The sequence below is a fragment of the Colobus angolensis genome, unplaced genomic scaffold (genome assembly GCF_000951035.1).
Source record: "Colobus angolensis palliatus isolate OR3802 unplaced genomic scaffold, Cang.pa_1.0 Scaffold38, whole genome shotgun sequence".
NCBI lineage: Eukaryota > Metazoa > Chordata > Mammalia > Primates > Cercopithecidae > Colobus > Colobus angolensis.
In genome coordinates this window covers 741,752-761,384 of record NW_012117154.1, presented here as the reverse complement: position 1 = coordinate 761,384, position 19,633 = coordinate 741,752, and the positions used below count along the sequence as shown (strand labels likewise).

Below are 19,633 nucleotides of genomic sequence, written 5' to 3'. Positions count from 1 at the left end.
CCCTGCCACCTGGAAGATGGGTGCCTCGAACCCCTGGGAGCCAGACTGTCTGTCCACTTTCTGTCCCACGGAAGCGCTTCACTGGGTGGTCCCCACAGGGCGTTCCTTGTGGCTTTTCTAGGTATAGGTTTATTTATAAACGTAAAGAACTTTTCTTTTGACAGAACCATTCATGTTTATTGTTGGAAAATAAGAAAATAACACATAAAGCAAATAAAGTAAAATTGCTTATTCACAAAATGTCACTGGTGGCTTTTTGTTTTGCTTTTTAAGTAGAAAAGAGATTGGAAGGATATAAGATAGCTTTACAGGAACTACAGGAAGGCTGGAGCTCAGACTCAAAGTAGTATAGGTTTATGTTGTCTATGTTAATATCATGTCAGTGGGTGGAGAGGGACAATGATTGTTTAGTCAGTATCTTGAGCTGGATGTTGAAAGCCGTCCTTTTTCATCAGTCGCCTAAAAGCATTTTAATGTGAACTGCTACTGCTTTTTGCTTTTCTACACAAATAGCTTCTCTTAGTTATTTTTAAAATTCTGTCTTGGCCAGGCCCAGTAGCTCATGTCTGTAATCCCAGCACTCTGGGAGGCCAAAGCAGGAGCCTCACTTACGGTCAGGAGTTCAAGACCAGCGTGGGCAACATAGTGAGAACCTGTCTTTACAGAAGAAAAATGTAAAAATTAGCTGGGTGTGGTGGCATGCGATCATAGTCCCAGCTACTGGGGAGGCTTAGGCAGGAGGATTGCCTGAGCCCAGGAGGTGAGGCTGCCGTGAGCCATGTACTACAGCCTGGGCAACAGAGCAAGACTCTGTCTCTAAAGATGTTTATAATAAAAATAAATAAACAAATAAAAGCTCCATCTTGAATGCAGACGTTTTCAGAGGTCTGTACCTTTGGGGACTGCCAGGTCCAGAGCCCCAGGCTTTTCAGGTCCAGAGCTGCACTGCCTGGTCAGGTGGCCACCAGCCACACACCATCATTGACCCTGTAGACATGGCTGGACCACGTAGATGGGATGGACGTGTAAATACCAGATTTCAAAGACTCAGGATGAAAAGAAGAATGTAAAACATCATTCATATTTTTGACATTGATTATATGTGGAAGTGATAACGCTTTTGATATATTGGTTAATTTTACCTTCCTTTTTAATGTGGCTACTAGAAAATTCTAAATTATACATGCGGCTTCCACTTGCAGCTTGCATTATGTTTCTGTTGGACAGTAGTATGCCAGTCTCCCATGTAACTGAGACTACAGGTGTGCACCAGCCTGCCCAGCTAATTTTTAAAACATTTTTTAGAGATGGGGTCTTGTTGTGTTACACAGGCTGTTCTTGAACTCCTGGCTTTAAGTGATCCTCCTGCCTTTGCCTCCCAAAGCACTGGGATTACAGGCTTGAGCCACTGTGCCTGGCCGGGACTTTTTTTTTTAACCGTGTGTGTGTCAGGTTGTCTTGAACACCATGGCAACTCCCTCAGACTTTTTCGTATCTTATTTCTTGGTAAGAAGGAGCTTTCTAGCTCTGAGTCTAGGCAATTAGGATGGTTCTGAGTCATTCTCTGTACAGGGAGTGTCAGACAGGTGCCATATGTAGAGAGTTGTTGAATAATCCAGCCTGGTAATGTCCAAGACTTCAGTACTTTGCTCCTTTCTTCCCGTTTTGTGAGACGGTCCTGGTGGACTGTATAACCACTACTCAGCTTTGCTTCCAGGTTTTATTTGCACCAAAGTATGGAGCAGTTTCCCCCGCTTCCTGCATTCTGAGGTATTTGTTTTCATTTTGTTTTAGAGAGCTTTGCTTCCCAAATTTCTCCTTCGAGGACATCTCAACTCAACAAACTGTGTCATCACGCAGCCGCTGACGGGAGAGCTGGTGGTGGAGAGCTCGGAAGCCGCCATCAGAAGCGTGGAGCTGCAGCTGGTGCGCGTGGAGACATGCGGTGAGGGCCGCGCCACCAGGCCCTGTGCTTGCCTGTTCCCCTTGACTGCCACCCTCGAGTTCCGTGGTTAAGAGGATGCTGGGGGGCCGGGCACAGTCGTGTACCCCTGTAATCCCAGCTACTCGGGAGGCTGAGGTGGGAAGATCATTCGAGGCTGCAGTGAGCTGAGATCGCACCATTGCACTCCAGCCTGGGCAACAGAGCAGATCATGACCCTCACTCTAAAAACAGAGGATGTCGGGAAAGCAAAAGTAAGACCGTGGCTGTTCATGGTAGTAACTGCGTGTCTGAGGAAAGTGAGGGGACCCTGGAGGATTCTTGGAGCAGAATGGGGGATGGTGCCAGTGCAGGTATGGACCTGCAGCCTCTGCTGGCCCTGACGGCATGATGTGGCCTCCCTTCCCCAGGGTGTGCAGAAGGCTATGCCCGTGACGCCACGGAGATTCAGAACATTCAGATCGCCGACGGGGACGTGTGCAGGGGCCTCTCTGTCCCCATCTACATGGTCTTCCCCAGGCTGTTCACCTGCCCGACGCTGGAGACCACCAACTTCAAAGTGGGTAAGTGGCACTCGCCTCCAGCCCTCATGGGCTTATGGGAAGGGCCGCTCAGTGCCAGGGCCTGCTGTGGGCACATAGCTGAGAGTCTGCCGCCCTTCAGTCCCTCAGGGCCAGGCCCTGCCATGGGTCACAGAGCTCAGAGCCTGCTGCCCTTCGGTCCCTCAGGGCCAGGGCCTGCTGCAGGCCACACAGCTCAGAGCCTGCTGCCCTTCAGCCACTCAACAAAACCTCGGTAAGGAGCTGCTGTGTCGCACAGGGGACACACCCACAGGCGGTCCTGGTGCTTGTGGAACTTCCACCGTCACATGGGGAAACACACAGACCCACATCAGTGTAGACAAGGGCAGGTGACGCTGAGCTCCATGAAGAAAACTCACACGAGTGGGCACCACGTGGTGTGGCTGCTGAGGGTGGCTCCGAATGAAGGTCCAGGGCCGGTGAGAACCCCAGAGCGAGCACTCAGCAGCAGGAAGGCCTGGAGCCCTGCAGCCCAGGGTGCCTCTAGTGAGTTTCCATGAACCTGTGTGTTCGTATTTTAACCATGGGATCTGAATCAGGTCACAGACACCTTTTTATATTCTGCCTTTTCCTCTTAACATTATATCATAAACATTTCCATGTTTTTAACTCTTCCTGTAAATATTTTAATGGTACATCCATCTTAATAAGAATCATGTTAATTGAGAGATCACCTGACACTATGAAGAAGTGGAACAGAGAGACAGTGATTCAGAAAGGCTCGGGGACCTCTAGGTTGGAGGTCAGGAGTGAGCACTGTGTCCGCATCAAGAGCAGCACCTCTGTGTGTTCCCCTCCAGCTCTGTGCAAGTGACCTCAAATGCATGGTCAGGCCCGAGACTGGAACTCACTCGGCCTGGGAAGCATGGTGGCTCCGATGCAGCTATTTTCCTGCTGAAAAGGAAAGCCCCCGCCAGCTCCCTTTCATGCCTACTGGGCATCCCTCTCTGTCCACTGCAGCCACACCCTCCACCCTCCCGGGGGGCACACCAAGAAAGATGGGGAACCCGTTGAAGGGAGTGGTGGCAAGAAGGGCCCAGAGGGCTCTAATGTAGTGACAATAAAGTGAGGAGGGACAGGCTGGGCACTGCTGGTGGCCAACTCTTCTCGTGGCTGTTTGGGCAGAGGTGGACACCCCCACAGGAGGATGTTGTCCTGCAGACCCCAGCCACAGGTGGGCACTGACTCCAAGGCCCCTTCTGCAGCTGAGCTGCCACAGTGTGGGGCTCGGCACAGGGTGCCCTCTGCCCACATGGTGCCCTTGCCACCCCTCGTCACGCTGGGGAAGGACATGGCGCTTATTTGTCTTCACGTGCTTCCTCTTCACACACACCCCTTTTGTTATGATCAACAAGGCTCACCCATAGCAGCTGAAGAGTCGGTGGAGAAGGAAGCCTGTTTGCTGAAAGGTGATGGATGAATAGGATCCAATCTGAAGACTCTTTCTCACCTGGGGATTGGGGACATGGGCCCAGACAGCTACGGGCTGGTTCACGGTCTGCTACTTCATTAAGAACTGCGGGAAATGTAAAAATAAGGCAAAGGAATACAAATGAATTGAAAGGGTTCTCGAATATCCTTTTTAGGAAAGCAAAGGGACAGGGAAAGTGTAGCTGGTGAAGCCTGATCACTCATGTTCCAAGATGAGAGGACAAAAATTCACTTAGAGAAAGTTGACAGAGGTAGTCAGACATCAGCATAGTCATCTCCACTGGTTTGGCTCAAAGGTCGGGGTGGCGCTGAGGGGACAGCAGTGAAACCCACCCGCGGCGGGTGCTCCTTCGCCGTCAGAGCTTCCTGCGCCTGCAGTGGTGGTGGCGTGTGGTTCTGCTCGGTGACCGTGAGCATAAACCCACTGTCTTTTCTCATCTCAGAATTTGAGGTTAACATCGTGGTGCTGCTTCACCCGGACCACCTCATCACGGAGAACTTCCCGCTGAAGCTCTGCAGGATATAGCCCGGAGGAGGGAAGCACAGAAAACGGGAGTGGCCATCTGGAAATCCAGCTGGTTATCCAAATCCTAAGGGGAGCTACAGCCAGCGGCATATACTTGTTTTTGTGATTATTCTGTATCAGAAATGAAACAGACCCTCAAATTAACTTTCCTTCCTCATTTCCTGAGGCTTCTGCTTCCAACAGGCACCTGTAATCAGACCTTTTCTTTGAAATTCAAGATTTCTTAATGCTATTTGCAAGACCATTTCACAGAAAACATTGACTGTGGCTCTTGCCTTCTGTGTTCCTTTTTAGGTGCAAACAATTGTGACAGCAGTGTAAGCTTTGCTGGAGAGTGGGATCATGGGGACAAAATGAAACCTCTCTCCAACTTGCTAATGGATGTAGCCGGGGACTCCCCATAGCAAAGGGTCTGTGGCCAGTTGGCATCCAGGATGGCTGCAGGCACACTCGATGGCCAGGAAGTTTGCAGATACTCGCCAAGGCAGAGCGCAAAGTGCTAGGCACTGGAAATGCATGACTTCTTTCCACCCTACTCTATTCTGTAGGTTGTTTTGTTTTTGTTTTTGTTTTTTGAGACAGAGTCTCACCCTTTCACCCAGGCTGGAGTGCAGTGGCGTGATCTGGGCTCACTGCAACCTCTGCCTCCCAGGTTCAAGCAACTCTCCTGCCTCAGCCTCCTGCGTAGCTGGGATTACAGGTGACTGCCACAATGCCCGGCTAATTTTTGTATTTTTAGTAGAGACAGGATTTCACCATCTTGACCAGGCTCGTCTTGACCTCCTGACCTCGTGATCCACCCGCCTTGGCCTCCCAAAGTGCTGGGATTACAGGCGTGAGCCAACACACCCAGCCTCTGTAGTTCTTTTCACAACATTTTTCATTGTAACTTTAAAATGTTTAGGCAACTGGAAAAGTGTTCCTTGCTCTCATGGGGGGACTTGGCTGGTGCTGAAGTGTTTCTGAAATCTCAAGAACTGCCATAAAATCTCATGCTGCCATTTCCCTGAACATATACATATACAGGGAGAGAGACAGAGTCTTCCAAACTGTCGCCCAGGCTGAGTGCACTGGCGGGATCACAGCTCACTGCAGCCTCAACCTCCCTGGCTCAAGCAATCCCTCCCCTCAGCCTCCTGAGTAGCTGAGACTACAGGTGAGCGCCACCACACTCAGCTAATTTTTAAATTTTTTTGTAGACGGGTCTCCCTACGTTGCCCAGGCTGGTCTTGAACTCCTAGACTCAAGTGTTCCTCCTGTCTTGGCCTCCCAAAGTGCTGAGATTACAGGTGTGAGCCACTGTGCCCAACAGTTTCCTAAGTTACATAACGGGAAAACATGGATGTTTGCTACTGTTACTGGGTAGGTTCTGAATGGCAGAGATCCATGTGCAGGGCGGGCTGGTGAAGGCCCCTCTCCCCAAGGTGGTAGCAGGAAAAGGTCCTTGACTTGATGAACTTGGTTTGCCTCTGCGCCCCTGGAGGAAACCGTGTTTTGAGCCAGGGTTTTTTGGCCTGAAGCCAGCATTTCCTCAGTCTCCCTTTGTGGTTTGAAGGATATGGTCTGCTGCAATACATTTCTTCCTTCAGATCCTGCCACTGTTTTGTTGGCCCACAACTATAGGACCTCAAAATAAGCCATGCTGCTTTGCATACACACTAGCCTTCCTTTGTACTTTTCATTCTGGATGGGCTTGGGCAAAACAGGCTCAGGCCAAAGGCCTCCCAAGCTGTACTTCCACTATCCTGAAACAGTGTTTGGTCACATGATGTCAAGGGTAAACAAGCCTGATTTAGGCACTGCTTTATCCAAGGGCTTCACCCGTGAAATTAATAAAACTTATCTGAGTCACTTGAAACTTGGTTCCCAGAAAATACATTTCTGGTTTATAAATCTCCTTTTATGCTCACATGACATTATTAATTATCTATCCCTGATGATGTGTTTAAACTGAGTAGCAGAAAACAGAGGTCACGCTTTCTGGGAAATTTTAAAGGAAGAAACCATTTTTAGTGAGATGAAAATATTTAATGAATTTAAAAAGCTAATGACAATTCTGAGAAAAGGTTTGGGATGTATATTGCTATGTAACTTCTTTAATAAACTGATTTCATGGATATAAATATGATGACTGCTTTCCTTAGAGAACAATTATTACCTGAAGTGCTTCCAGACAATATGGCTATACCTTTATCATTTCATTCAACCCTAAGTGGCCCAAACAAAGGCCTCAGGCCAGTCACTTCATTCCACTTCTTGGTCTGACCTCTCCATGGTCTGTTACTAAGCAAAAAACACATGTTTGGCTACCTTGGGCTGCAACTGGCCCACTCTTGCCTGGGCTTGCTGGAGTTGGAGTTGTCCAAGGTCAGAGGTTCAGAGTTGTCACATTCTCCAATTAGAGCAAGAGATGAGGAAAGGAAGGGGAGACAAAGGAAAGAGGCTGTGAACAATGAATCTAAAACAGTATTTTCTTTTGGGAAATGCTCGTTTTGGCAGGAATACATTTTGGCTCAGCTGTGCTGTGAGTCCGGAGGAAAAGTAGGGAGGTCCGGAAAGCCCAGGGCTCCAAGCAGAGTAGACATCAGGAACCCACTTGCTCTGGAGTCTTGGTGGGCAAGGGAAGGAACCTTCCAGTCCATTTCTGGCCTCACCGGAATTCCTGGGTCTGAATCCGAATTACCTTTTTAAAAAACTGGGGGCTGAGGTTGCCTCCACATGCTAACGCTGATTCAGGGCGGCAGCAGATGCCAGTGTTCTCAGTTCCTTCCTGCTTCCGCTTCCTGTTCAGGGACAGGGCAGCATTTTCCCAGCCTCTTGGGCTGTAAGCGTGGTCACGTGCCCGAGCACTGTAGCACGTGACCGGGAAGGCGGGGCGCGCCTGCGCAGCATATGCGGGAGGACGGCGCCCTTGCTCTGGCGGGAGGAGGCGGATCCCCAGCGCGGTGAGTTACAGAGCGGACGTGGATCGTCTATAGGCTGCTGGACTGCCGGGGTCTGGGCTCCCCAGCCGGGGGACCCCACCCTGGAGCTGGTAACGGGGAAGGGAATTCCCGCTCGGGCGCCCGGGACTCGCGCGGAGCCTGCGTGCGCGCGAGTTCACATGGCAAATCCTGCCCATCCTCCGCGCCCGGGCGTGGCTTCAAAAGCCTGGGGCTGAGTGGTGCAGCCCCCGCACAACCTAGCGCCCCTGTAGCTGCTGGAGCGGTTGACTCAGAATGGAAGGAAACGGTGGGGTCTGCGTTACTCGGTGGTGATAGAAAAGAGAGGCGGCAGCTTAGCGCCAAAAACAAATGATGACCGCCGGAATCCCTGCCGTTAGGCGCACGTCTTGGCATGAGAGCTGCAACAGGGCGGCAGGCTGGGCGCCAGGGGGCCTGGACTGCCGTCGGGTGGCGGTCCCCGAATATCCTGGGCTCTTCCGGGAAGTGCTGCTCCGGTGAGGCCGGAGCCTCCCCCTACGGAGGATGTGATGTGATGTGATGCGCGTTGCTCTACTCAAAGGAGCACCATTCCCTTGGTTTCGCCTTGCTGAAGTTTCAGTAGATACTAGCTATTGATTTTGGTCTGAGAGTCCAGTCATGTGAACATTAGTGTTACTCTGGGTCAGGCCGTCTTCTAAGTGCTGTATGTTACCTTGTTAATAGCGACCTTGTGAGGAGGGAAGTGTTAGTAGCATTAGCAGCCTGGGGAAAGAAATCCATTTTGCCAGGCGCTTGTCCATCCCTCTGCGCACCTCCCCACCGTTCCATCCCAGGCGAGCAGTCTGTAACTTGGTGCAGTTTTACCTGCTGTGCAGCCCATTCTTTCACCTTGCTTCATTTGGGTTTTACTTTGCTGTGTCATTGACAAGCTTTTCTATGAATTTGCTCCCATGTATGCATCACAGGTTGGCTGTGTCACCTCATGTTGAGACGTCCCAAGGGCTCTGTTACCTTTTTCATGGTTTGAATTGTTACTGTCACCCTGGCGTTCTTGAACAAAGAATTGGACAAAATACACAAAGCAAGGAAAGAAGGAAGCAACAAAAGCAGAGACTTACTGAAAATGAAAGTACATCCCACAGGGTGGGAGCAGCCCATGAGGCTCAAGGGCCGGGTTACAGAGTTTTCTGGGATTTAAATACGCTGTAGAGGTTTCCCATTGGTTACTTGGTGCACACCCTATGTATATGAAGTAGTGGACCATAATCAGTCTGATTGGTTGCAGGAGAAGACCAACCAGAGGCTGAAGCGAAGTTATAAAGCTATACCCTATGCATCTCATTAGTTGCAGAAAGCAACCACTCAGAGGTTGAAGTTACAAAGTTATCCTCTTATGTAAATAAAGTCTTGACCTGTGAACAGCTTCATTGGCTGTGGGAGGGGACTAATCAGAGGTACTGAGAGTTTCTTATCTGCCACGTGGAAAAAGGGGGGTTGCAAAGGGAGTAGCCTCTGGTCCTTTTGTTACTTGGATGTAGAAAGTTGGGGTTTTCCTTTTGATTTAGTTCTAGGAAGTTGGCGTGAATCGGCCTTGGGTTTACTGCCTCCAGACCCTATTCTCCTGCCTCAGAATGGTCTCAGTTTTGATCAGCTGAGTCAAATGAAAATCAAGTCCTGAGACTAACGCAGTCATCTGCAGCTGGATCCAGTTTAGGAAGGAGGTGAATGATTAAAGGACCAGAAAGTCTGATCTAATTATATTCTAGGACTGATTTCTTCTATGTAGAGTAAAAATACCGGGGTATGTTCCAGACCCGTTCAAAGCACTGAAATGTCCTTTAGTGGGTGACCTCACAGTACCTTCTGAGGGGTGTTTATTATTCCCCTCTCACAGCTGAGCGGGCTGAGGCACAGAGAAACTGACCTGCCTAAGCCACGTAGCTCTGTTGATTCTTGGCCTGATATTTCCCCAACTTACTACAACCAACAAGAATTACAGTAGATCGCCATTGCTCTGCCATGGGTAAGACCTCATTGATGGGGACGCGATCAGTTCTTCGTGAACCATTACTATTGAAGCCACCATTCATCATTTCCAGCAGGTTTTCAAAAAGGTAGAATAAAGTTTTATGCAAAGAAATCGGTTTTCATTGTGAGATCTACCCAAGCTAACTCATTTTGGGACTCCAAATAAGAGTAGATATTAAAAACTTACAAAAAAGAACAGTTGCCCAGAAAAAATGCTCTATGAAGGTAAGATCTTCTTTTGAATATAAACAATTCTGCAACCTAAAGGCTGTCAAAACTAACCACTTTGGTAGGGAGGGAAAAAAATCATATATGTGAGTCAAAGAGGTGAAGGTGAGAATAAGCCTCCTGGGTCAATATCTTCTCCACTGTGGCCACTGAAAGTTATTCATATTTGAGACTATCTTAAGTGGCTACAGTGGTCAGAGAATGTGACATTACTAAGAAACAAGGGCACCTAATTTGTAGAATCAAAGCGGATCCAGCTATCCAGCTATCCTCACACAAAATGCAGTCAAACTATTAGAGTATATCACTCAAAAGATGCAGAAAGGCAGACTGAGGAATTAAAACTCAGCAAGGATCCCCTGTGCTTTACTGTGAATGTCACTGGTAAGATGGGAATTCCTTGGATAGACCCCCATCCAGGTTGCCAGGATTGACTTTGTAGGGCTTTTCACGTCCAACCCCAGCCAGTCTCCTTACAGTCTTGTGTATAACATACAAAAGACATATGCTGTGGAGGTGTTAAGTACTTAGAAAAGCACGAAGACAGAATCTGTACCTGTGTCTGTTAGATCTTGTCTGATTCTGGGGAGTGCCAGCTTGATCAGGACCAAGGGTCAGGATAATACCAAAAGATTATGGTTTACTGTCATCTGCATCAATGGTCATTTCCCCAAAAGATGTTTTTGGTTCCCTTTACAAATGTCCAGCTGTGGTAGGAGGCTGAGCATGAAGACTTAAGGAGAAAGCAACTCAAAAGAAAAGCATTACTGAGAGGTAGGGTTTGGTCACCCATAAAGTAGGGTGTGGTCACTTCCTTTCTCCAGGGTCACTGTCTCCCACCTGGGTCAAGGATTAGGCCTTCAAGAACTAGACCACAACCTCTGGGTCTTAAGTGAAAGGAAGGGGACCAGCTTTTCTGTCTACAGATGTATAGCCTCTGATGGGGCCACCTGGGGAGGCTGGGCCAAGAGCCCAGATGTACTGTTGCATGATACACCAAAAAAGGATGCACCCAAGCTTAGCTGCAGAAAGGTGAGAGAAAGGAGCAAAAAACTAAAATCTTAAATATTCATGTTTGTTTTAAAACAATTTTCGACACCAAAATGTATTAAGAGAACACAAGTCAAAGTCAAATTCAAAATCCCCTGCATGGCTGGGTGCAGTGGCTCACATCAGTAATCTCAGCACTTTGGGAGGCTGAGGCAGGTGGATCAATTGAATCCAAGAGTTTGAGACCAGCCTGGCCAACATGGCAAAAGCCCATCTCTGCTTAAAAAAACATACAAAAATTAGCTGGGCATGGTAGCACACACTTGTAATTCCAGGTACTTGGGAGGCTGAGGCATGAGAATTGTTTGAACCCAGGAGGCAGAGTTGCAGTGAGCCGAGATCGTGCCACAGCACTCCAGCGTGAATGACAGAGTGAGACTCTGTCTCAAAACAAAAAAAAAACAAAATCCCATACATAAAAAAGATAAACTTAAGAAGTAAGTGTACTTTTACCACCGTTTTCCTTTATATCTGGTAGCAAATACATCTTTTTTAATCCATGGAAACTGCAAAAGTCAATTACATGCATAGCAACAAAGAAAATCGCAATTGGTCGGGCGTGGTGGCTCATGCCTGTAATCCCAGCACTTTGGGAGGCCAAGATGGGTGGATCACGAGGTCAGGAGATGGAGATCATCCTGGCTAATATGGTGAAACCCTGTCTCTACTAAAAGTACAAAAAATTAGCCAGGCGTGGTGGCAGGCGCCTGTAGTCCCAGCTACTCAGGAGGCTGAGGCAGGAGAATGGTGTGAACCCGGGAGGCAGAGCTTGCAGTGAGCCGAGATCGTGCCACTGCACTCCAGCCTGGGTGACAGAGCGAGACTCCGAGACTCTGTCTCAAAAAACAAACAAACAAAAAAATTGCAATACAGTTTTAAGTAGCAGTTGCCCAAGCCACATAATCTACTGTGCCACAGTACAATAAGATTAGAAATTAATACCAAAAGAAAAATGAAACTTAGTATAGCCACTTGTAAGTTTTATAACATACTTCAAGGAGGAAACCAAAACTTTAGTGGAAATGAGTATGCTTATAACAAAAGCTTTGCACTCTGGCCAGCGTTGCAACCAGAGGACAATTCCTAGTCTTAAATCTGTGTTGCACCAGAGAAAATGAAAACTAATGAGTTAGACATTCAGATTAGAAGTCTAGAAGAACAAATTCAAGAGGAACGGATAATGATAAAAGCAAGAATTAACTGAAAGCAAAACACTGGAAAATTCATTGTCCGTGAGTTGGTACTTTGAAAAGACTACTTCAGTTGGCAGATGTTTAATAGAACAAAATAAAAAGAGAGAAAAACAAATCTATAACCCCAGGAACAACTTCAGATAAAAAAGCAGAGCCTGAAGAACATTAGAGAACTACAGCATGGGCCTTCCCTGTTAACAAGTTTGCTAACCTCATTAAAATGCACAGTGACTCTGGAAAAGGTAAACCACCTGGATAAAATGTTAGCCTGTGGAAGAAACTGAAAAAATTGTTGAAGAAATAGCACTAAAAAGGTGCCAGACCCAGATGGTTTTACGGGAGGTTTCTGTCAAACCTTTAAGGATCAGATAGTTCCTCTGCTCTTAAACTGTTGCAGGCTACAGAGAAAGATGAGAAGCCTTCCAGTGTATTTTATGAAGCTGGCATATCCCTTGTGTCAAAACCTGACCTATCAGTTGGGTTTATGTTTAGCTGTGAATTGAGATTCAAACTAAGGGTGGCTTAAAGAAGACTCACATAAAAGTCCACAAGTAGGCAGTCCAGAGCTGGCATGGCAGCTTAGAGCCGTGGTCCTTAGTGACACAGGCTACTTCAGCTCACTGTGCCACCTTTTCTAGGGTGTGGCCCTCTTCTTCATGGTCTAGGATAGTAGCACCTAACTCCAGCCATCTCATCTACATTCTGGGCAGCAGGATGGGGAAAGGGATGGTGGGGGGGAAAGTGGGGTGTAAAGACCAGGTGCTGGCTCTCTCTGAAGGAAGGTTTCCAGATGCTGCCACGTGAAGCTTCAGCCTGTATCTTATAATCAAGAGCTGACCGCCATGGCCACACATAGCTGCAAAGAAACAGTATTTATCCTGTGTAGTCATTTGCCTAAAAAAAAAAAAAAACAGGTTTTAGAAAAGCAAAAATTGAAAACCAGCAGCATTGCCATATTGATGAAGCAGAGCAAACTACAAACCTATACCACTTAAAATATATTAGCAAGTTGATTTTTCAGTGTATTAAAAGATCATGACCAAAAAGGGAGGTTTATTTCAGGTATGCAAGGACAGCTCACCACTAGGAAATCTGTTACTACAACTTACCACTTTACTGGGTTGAAGGAGAGGACACGCATGATACTCCTAATGGATACCATGAAGTATATATTCTTTTAACTTATATTTTGGAAATTTCAGATGTATACAAAAAGAGAGAAACATGTAGATTATGTTGTACTCAAAAGGTACCTATTCTGTTGAGATATATCTTTGAGATACAATTCATAAATCATAAAATTCACCCATTTAAAGTGTACCGTTCAGTGGTTTTTAGTATATTCAGAGTTGTGCAACCATCACTACAATCTAAGTTTAAGACTCCTTTTTACCCCCAAAAGAAACACTGAACCCATTAGCAGCCAGTCCTAATCCCCTTCTCCCTTCAGCCCTAAGCAGCCAGTAATTTACTTTCTGTCTCCATAGGTTTGCCAAGTCTGGACATTACCTATGAAAGGAATCATACTCTGTGGTCTTTTGTTACTGGCTTCTTTGACATAGCATAGAGTATTTAAGGGCAATCCATATTGTAGCATATATTAGTACTTCATTATCTTTTATTGCCAAATAACACTCTATTGTATAGATATACCATATTGCGTATAATCATTCATCAGTTGACAGACATTTGAAATTCTTCCACCTTTTGACTATTAAGAAAAATGCTGTGAACACACAGATACAAGTTTTTGTATCAACATATGGTTTTATTTCTCATATATATTTATATCTAGGAGTAGAATTTCAGCGTCATATGGTAGCCCTGTGTTTAACTTTTTTCTTTTTTAAAGAGACAGGGTCTTGCTCTGTTACCCAAGCTAATTTTTTAAATTTTTTCGTAGAGATAGGGTCTCATTGTATTACCCAGGCTGGTCTCAAACTCCTGGCCTCAAGCGATCCTCAAGCTTGGCCTCTATAAGCTCTGGGCTTACAGGTATGAGTCACTGTGACCAGCTCCATCTTTTTTAGTAAATCTTACTTTATCAGCCAAAATTTCCACAGCAAGTTTGAATAATAGGAAACATGATCCTGCAATAATGAAGTATTAGAGATAACTTATTAGTTTTTAGAGCAAATGGGTTGAGGAGTTAGAGATTGGAGTTTGGGGAGGCTGAGATGGCTGGAGTTTGAGAATCAGAATACTGGAGAGGAGAAACTGAAATAGAGAAAGAGCTCCTGAAATCTGAAAGCGGTTTATATTCAGGTTCTCTAGAGGGACAGAACTAATAGGCTTAGGAGCAAGGAGAGCCAGTCCAAGTTCCAAAACTGAAGAACTTGGAGTCTAATGTTTTAGGGCAGGAAGGATCCAGCATGAGAGAAGGATATAGGCTGGGAGGCTGAGCCAGTCTCTCTTTTCACATTTTTCTGCCTGTTTATATTCTAGCCATGCTGGCAGCTGGTTAGATTGTGCCCACCCAGATTAATGATGGAACTGCCTTTCCCAGTCCACTGACTCAAATGTTAATCTCCTTTGGCAACACCCTCACAGATACACCCAGGATCAATACTTTGTATCCTTCAATCAAGTTGACACTCAGTATTCACCATCCAGGGTGCCCTAGAATCTTCTGAAAACTTAGTTGTGCATGTGCATGGCAAAACTCAAAAGGGTAGGGAGAAGTACCAGTTGTCTGAAAGCCGAATCATTCGCAGAGATAACAGTGCCAGGATATATTTGAATTCCAATCAGCCAGAGTGAAAAGACTTCACTGAACACCTGAGGCATTCAGTAAGGATTCCAGACGGGTCACACCTAAGTAGTAGGGCTAAAATAATCCTAGAATAAAGGCCATTGTAAATCCGTCCCAACACATTTTAAAAACAAGCCTTGAAAGGATCAAATTGATCGGCAAGTTTAAATGCCACCCAAAACAAACTCAGCACTCTATAAATTAGGAAGCCACAAAATGCAGACACTCAAGAGCAAACCACACAATATCTGGCATCCAATCGAAAGTACTAGACACTTCAAAAAGCAGGCGAATGTGATCCATAAACGAGAAAAATCGGTAAAAAAAAATCCAGAAGTGGCAGAGATGGTCCAATTGGCAAACAAGGAATTTTAAAAACAGCTATTGAAAATGCACTCAGGTATTTGTGGCACAATGTGGATGTGATGAGAAAACAAATTGAAGATACATTTTTTACAAATCAGATTCCTAGACATGAAAGTTCTGAAATAAAAAATTGTTTGGATTGGTTTAATATAATAACTCATGGGCTCTAAAGGATGAAAGATCAGTGAATTTGAAAAGAGAGCAGTTGACATGACCCAGACTGAAGCACAGTAGGGGAAAAGACTAAAAATAAGTGAATGGAGGAACAAACAAACGAAGGTTCAGTGACCCATGGGGCAATAGCAAGTGGTCTAACATACAGATAACCGAAGTCCTAGAAAAATGTTGGATGGGGGCAGAAAAATTATTGAAGAAGCAACGACTGAAATTTTTCTAAACTTGATGAAAATGAAAACAGTCATCATTTTTCATCAGTATCAATACAATGTTGTGGTAGATAGATGTTCAGTAGGATAAAGTAGATTTGCATGTGCTAATATGGAGAGATCATATATATTAATAGTATAAAGTGAGAAAAGCAAGGCCTAAAAATAACACATATAGAATGGTTCCATTGGCGTAGGTTTGAAAAGGACGTGCACTGTCATGTATACGTGTGCATCAGAGAGGGATATGGAAGTATCCACAATGAACTGTTAGAAGTGGTTTGGGGGCAAGGAGCCAGAGTAGAGGGATACAAAGAAACAGATTTTAAGTCTTTTTTTTGTTTTGTTTTGTTTTTGAGACGGAGTCTCGCTCTGCCGCCCGGGCTGGAGTGCAGTGGCCGGATCTCAGCTCACTGCAAGCTCCGCCTCCTGGGTTCCCGCCATTCTCCTGCCTCAGCCTCCGGAGTAGCTAGGACTACAGGCGCCCGCCACCTCGCCCGGCTAGATTTTTGTATTTTTTGGTAGAGACGGGGTTTCACTGTGTTAGCCAGGATGGTCTCGATCTCCTGACCTCGTGATCTGCCCGTCTCGGCCTCCCAAAGTGCTGGGATTACAGGCTTGAGCCACCACGCCCAGCCTTAAGTCTTTATTTCTAGTGTTTTTACTTTCTGTGCTATTTGAATTTTTACCTTATTCATGTATTTTTTAAATTTAAAAAATAATTTTTTAAAATGCAATATATTGGCCAGGCGTGGTGGCTCAAGCCTGTAATCCCAGCACTTTGGGAGGCCGAGACGGGCGGATCACAAGGTCAGGAGATCGAGACCATCCTGGCTAACCCAGTGAAACCCCGTCTCTACTAAAAATACAAAAAACTAGCCAGGCGAGGTGGCGGGCGCCTGCAGTCCCAGCTTCTCGGGAGGCTGAGGCAGGAGAATGGCGTGAACCCGGGAGGCGGAGCTTGCAGTGAGCTGAGATCTGGCCACTGCACTCCAGCCTGGGTGACAGAGCGAGACTCCGTCTCAAAAAAATAAAAAAAAATAAAAAAATAAAATGCAATATATTTTCATGTTGGGGACTATAAACTGGGATATATCTGGACATATGTATACACACATATGCATTTCACATATGATATAGATTAAGGGATCCAGAGAAATTTTTTTTTTTCTTGAGATGGAGTTTTTCTCTTGTCACCCAGGCTGTAGTGTAATGGCGTGATCGTGGCTCACCGCAAGATCTCCTTCTCCTGGATTCAAGTGATTCTCCTGCCTTAACCTCCCAAGCAGCTGGGATTACAGGGGCCCACCACCACGCCTGGCTAATTTTTGTGTTTTTAGTAGAAACGGGGTTTCATCATATTGGCCAGGCTGGTCTCGAACTCCTGACCTCAGGTAATCCACCTGCCTCGGCCTCCCAAAGTGCTGAGATTATAGGCATGAGCCACCGCGCTCAGCCAAGACATATCTTTTCTTTTTTTTTGAGACAGAGTCTTGCTCTGTCGCCCAGGTTGGAGTGCAGTGGCGTGATCTCCGCTCACTGCAAGCTCCGCCTCCTGGGTTCACGCCATTCTCCTGCCTCAGCCTCCCATCTTTTTAAAGGTATTGTCACATTGCTCATGGCATGTATGATTATCAGCTTACACAGTTCATCCTAGAGAACCTGTTTGAAACAAAAGGAAAAGTGAAAACTCAGAGTACTTAGGAAACCAAGAGCAAGAAAATAAATGACACCTGTGAAGAAGAGATTAACTCAGAGTCCCTGGAGTATGGCCTTCACATGCTTAGGCTTCTCTGTCACCTATATCTGTGACCACTGGTCCCTGCCCACACTGGTCAGGGAAGTCCGTGTCCAGATGAAGCCACTCAGGCTGTAGCAGAGGGAGGAATGATGAAGGCTATTGTCTTAGTCCATTTGTGCTGCCACACAGATTATCTGAGACGGGGTCATTTGTAAAGAATAGAAACATACTGCCTTACAGATCTGGAGGCTGGGAAGTGCAAGATCACAGCACTGGCAGGGTTGGTTGTCTGGTGAGGGCTGCTCTCTGCTTCCAAGATGGCCTCATAGTTGCAGCCTCACTGGTCCCTAAAACCAGTAAGTGGCTTTAGCAAAGTTGTAGGATATAAAATAAATATACAAAAACCAACTGTTTTTCTATATCCCAGCAATGAACAATCAGAAATTAAAATTAAAATAAACATCGTTAGCAGCATCAAAAATAGAAAATACTTAGGGATGAATTTCACAAAGATGTGGAAGATTGAAAGATGTGTACACTGGAAACTACAAAATATTCCTGAAAGAAATTAAAGACTACCTGAATAAATGGAGAGAGATTCCATATTCATAGAGTGGAAGATTCAATCATGTAAAGGTGTCAAGTTTCCCTATATTGATCTATAGATGCTTAGATCAAAATCCAAGCAGACTTTTTGGTAAAAACTGATGTTAATTGTAAATTAATATGGAAATAAATGAATAGTCAAGAGCAAAACTGGAAAAGAATAAAATTGGAGGACTTACACTACGTGATTTCAAGGCTCCAAGTTGAAATAACCGGTTAACTATACGCAAAAAGAAAGTGAACCTCAATCACCATGATATAGCACATACAAAAATCAACTAGAAAATGATTATAGACCTAAATGTAACAACTAAAACTAAAAAACTTTGAGGAGAATAATCTTACTGCTTTTGGGTGGTTTGGCAGATTTCTTTCCTCCTTCTTTCCTTCTCTCCTCCTCCCCCTCCCCACCCTCTTCCTTCCTCCTCCTCCTCTCCTCCCCTCCCCTCCTCCTCCACCCCTTCCCTTTCTCCTCCTACTTTTCCTTCTCCTTCTTCTGAAAAAAGAGATGAGAGGCTCTTGCTGTGTTGCCTAGGCTGGTCTCAAACTCCTATGCTCAAGTAATCCACCCACCTTGGCCCTCCCAAAGTACAAGCATGAGCCACCATGCCCAGCCTTGCTGATTTTTTTAAATAAAAAAGAACAAAGTATAAAAATAAGAAAAAACAGTACATTGGACTTCATCAAAATTGAAGACTTTTCCTCAAAATTTCAAAAGACTGTTAAAACATACTGTTAAGAAAATGAAAATGCAAGCCACAGACTTGAAGAAAAATTACAAAACACATCCAACAAATGATTTGTCTAGAATATATAAAGTACTAAAAAGAAGCAACTGTCCGTAAGACATATTCATTCATGTGCCCTGTCAGTTTCCCATTGCCATGGCAACACCTGGACATTACTTCCCCTTCCCTGTGGCAAGAACTCAATGACCCAGAAGTTACCACCCTTTTCCTAGAAATTTCTGCATAATCTGCCCTTTAATTAGCATATAGTTAAAAGTGGTTATAACTAGGACTGCAGCACTGTCTCTGAGCTGTTACTCTGGACATACTGCCTGTGGGGTAGCCCTGCTCTGCAGGGAGCAGCAACTCTGCTGCTGCTATGCACGGCCACTTCAATAAAAGTTGCTGACTAATACCACCAGCTTGCCCCTGAATTCTTTCCAGGGTGAAGCCAAGAACCTTCCCAGGCTAAGCCCCGATTTTGTGTCTCACCTGCCTTGCATCAGCCTCATGAGCTAACATGAAGGGGACACCCACTGCAGCCGTGGTGTGAGGGCGAGCAGTAGTAAATGGGGGTTCCAAGGCTTTTGCTGCCTGTATGCCTGAGAAGGTTTTGTTTTGGCATGGGAACCTGAGCTGAACCTTGGGGGACAAGTGGGTTTTGTATTGAGGGGAAGAAGCAGAATGGCTAGAAGAGAGAATTGGCTTAGCAAGTGCAAATCCTGACATTTTCCAATTACATGACCTTGGGGAAATCACTCAACCTTTTAGGTTTATTTCCTTGTCTGTAAAATGCAGGCAAGAGTAATCTCTGCTTCGTAGGGTACTTGGGGAAATTAAATGCTACAGTGTTTGAGGACAGGTAACACAGTACCTGAAATGGCCATTAGTAAATATCATGTTGGGAGATGGTGAAGAGGAGGGCTGGAGGGGCTTAAGGAAGGTCACATGGAGGTGGGAATTCAGATTCAGAGGCCACCACAGCCAGCTTGTGGGGTGTGACTCTTATTCTGGAGCCTGGGTTGAGTTTTTTTGTGTTTACTGAGCAGCTAGTATGTGCAAGGCACATTTATTTATTTATTTATTTATTTTATTATCCTTTAAGTTCTAGGGTACATGTGCATAACGTGCAGGTTTGTTACATATGTATA

General features: G+C 45.7%; 1 protein-coding gene and 1 pseudogene across 5 annotated transcripts in view; one reads left to right on the top strand and one right to left on the bottom strand.

Moving 5' to 3' along the window:
- The window catches only part of DSCR3 (Down syndrome critical region 3), a 45,531-nt gene extending 38,926 nt beyond the window's left edge, over positions 1-6,605 (top strand). For 3 of the 4 annotated variants that reach the window (XM_011954005.1, XM_011954004.1, XM_011954001.1), the window contains 3 exons: positions 1,795-1,945; positions 2,353-2,505; positions 4,398-6,605. In XM_011954005.1, the coding sequence (XP_011809395.1) occupies positions 1,795-1,945; positions 2,353-2,505; positions 4,398-4,480 (387 nt within the window). In that variant the 3' untranslated portion in view covers positions 4,481-6,605. Of the gene's footprint in view, positions 1-1,794; positions 1,946-2,352; positions 2,510-4,397 lie in introns of all 4 variants that reach the window. The other variant, XM_011954002.1, reaches the window with a different exon arrangement.
- Positions 6,606-6,933: 328 nt separating this feature from the next.
- LOC105520348 overlaps positions 6,934-19,633 on the bottom strand; it is a 19,258-nt pseudogene continuing 6,558 nt past the window's right edge. Inside the window, exon 2 of the transcript XR_001003117.1 lies at positions 6,934-8,454. The product of XR_001003117.1 is annotated as a Down syndrome critical region protein 9-like (transcript). The remainder of the gene's footprint in view (positions 8,455-19,633) is intronic.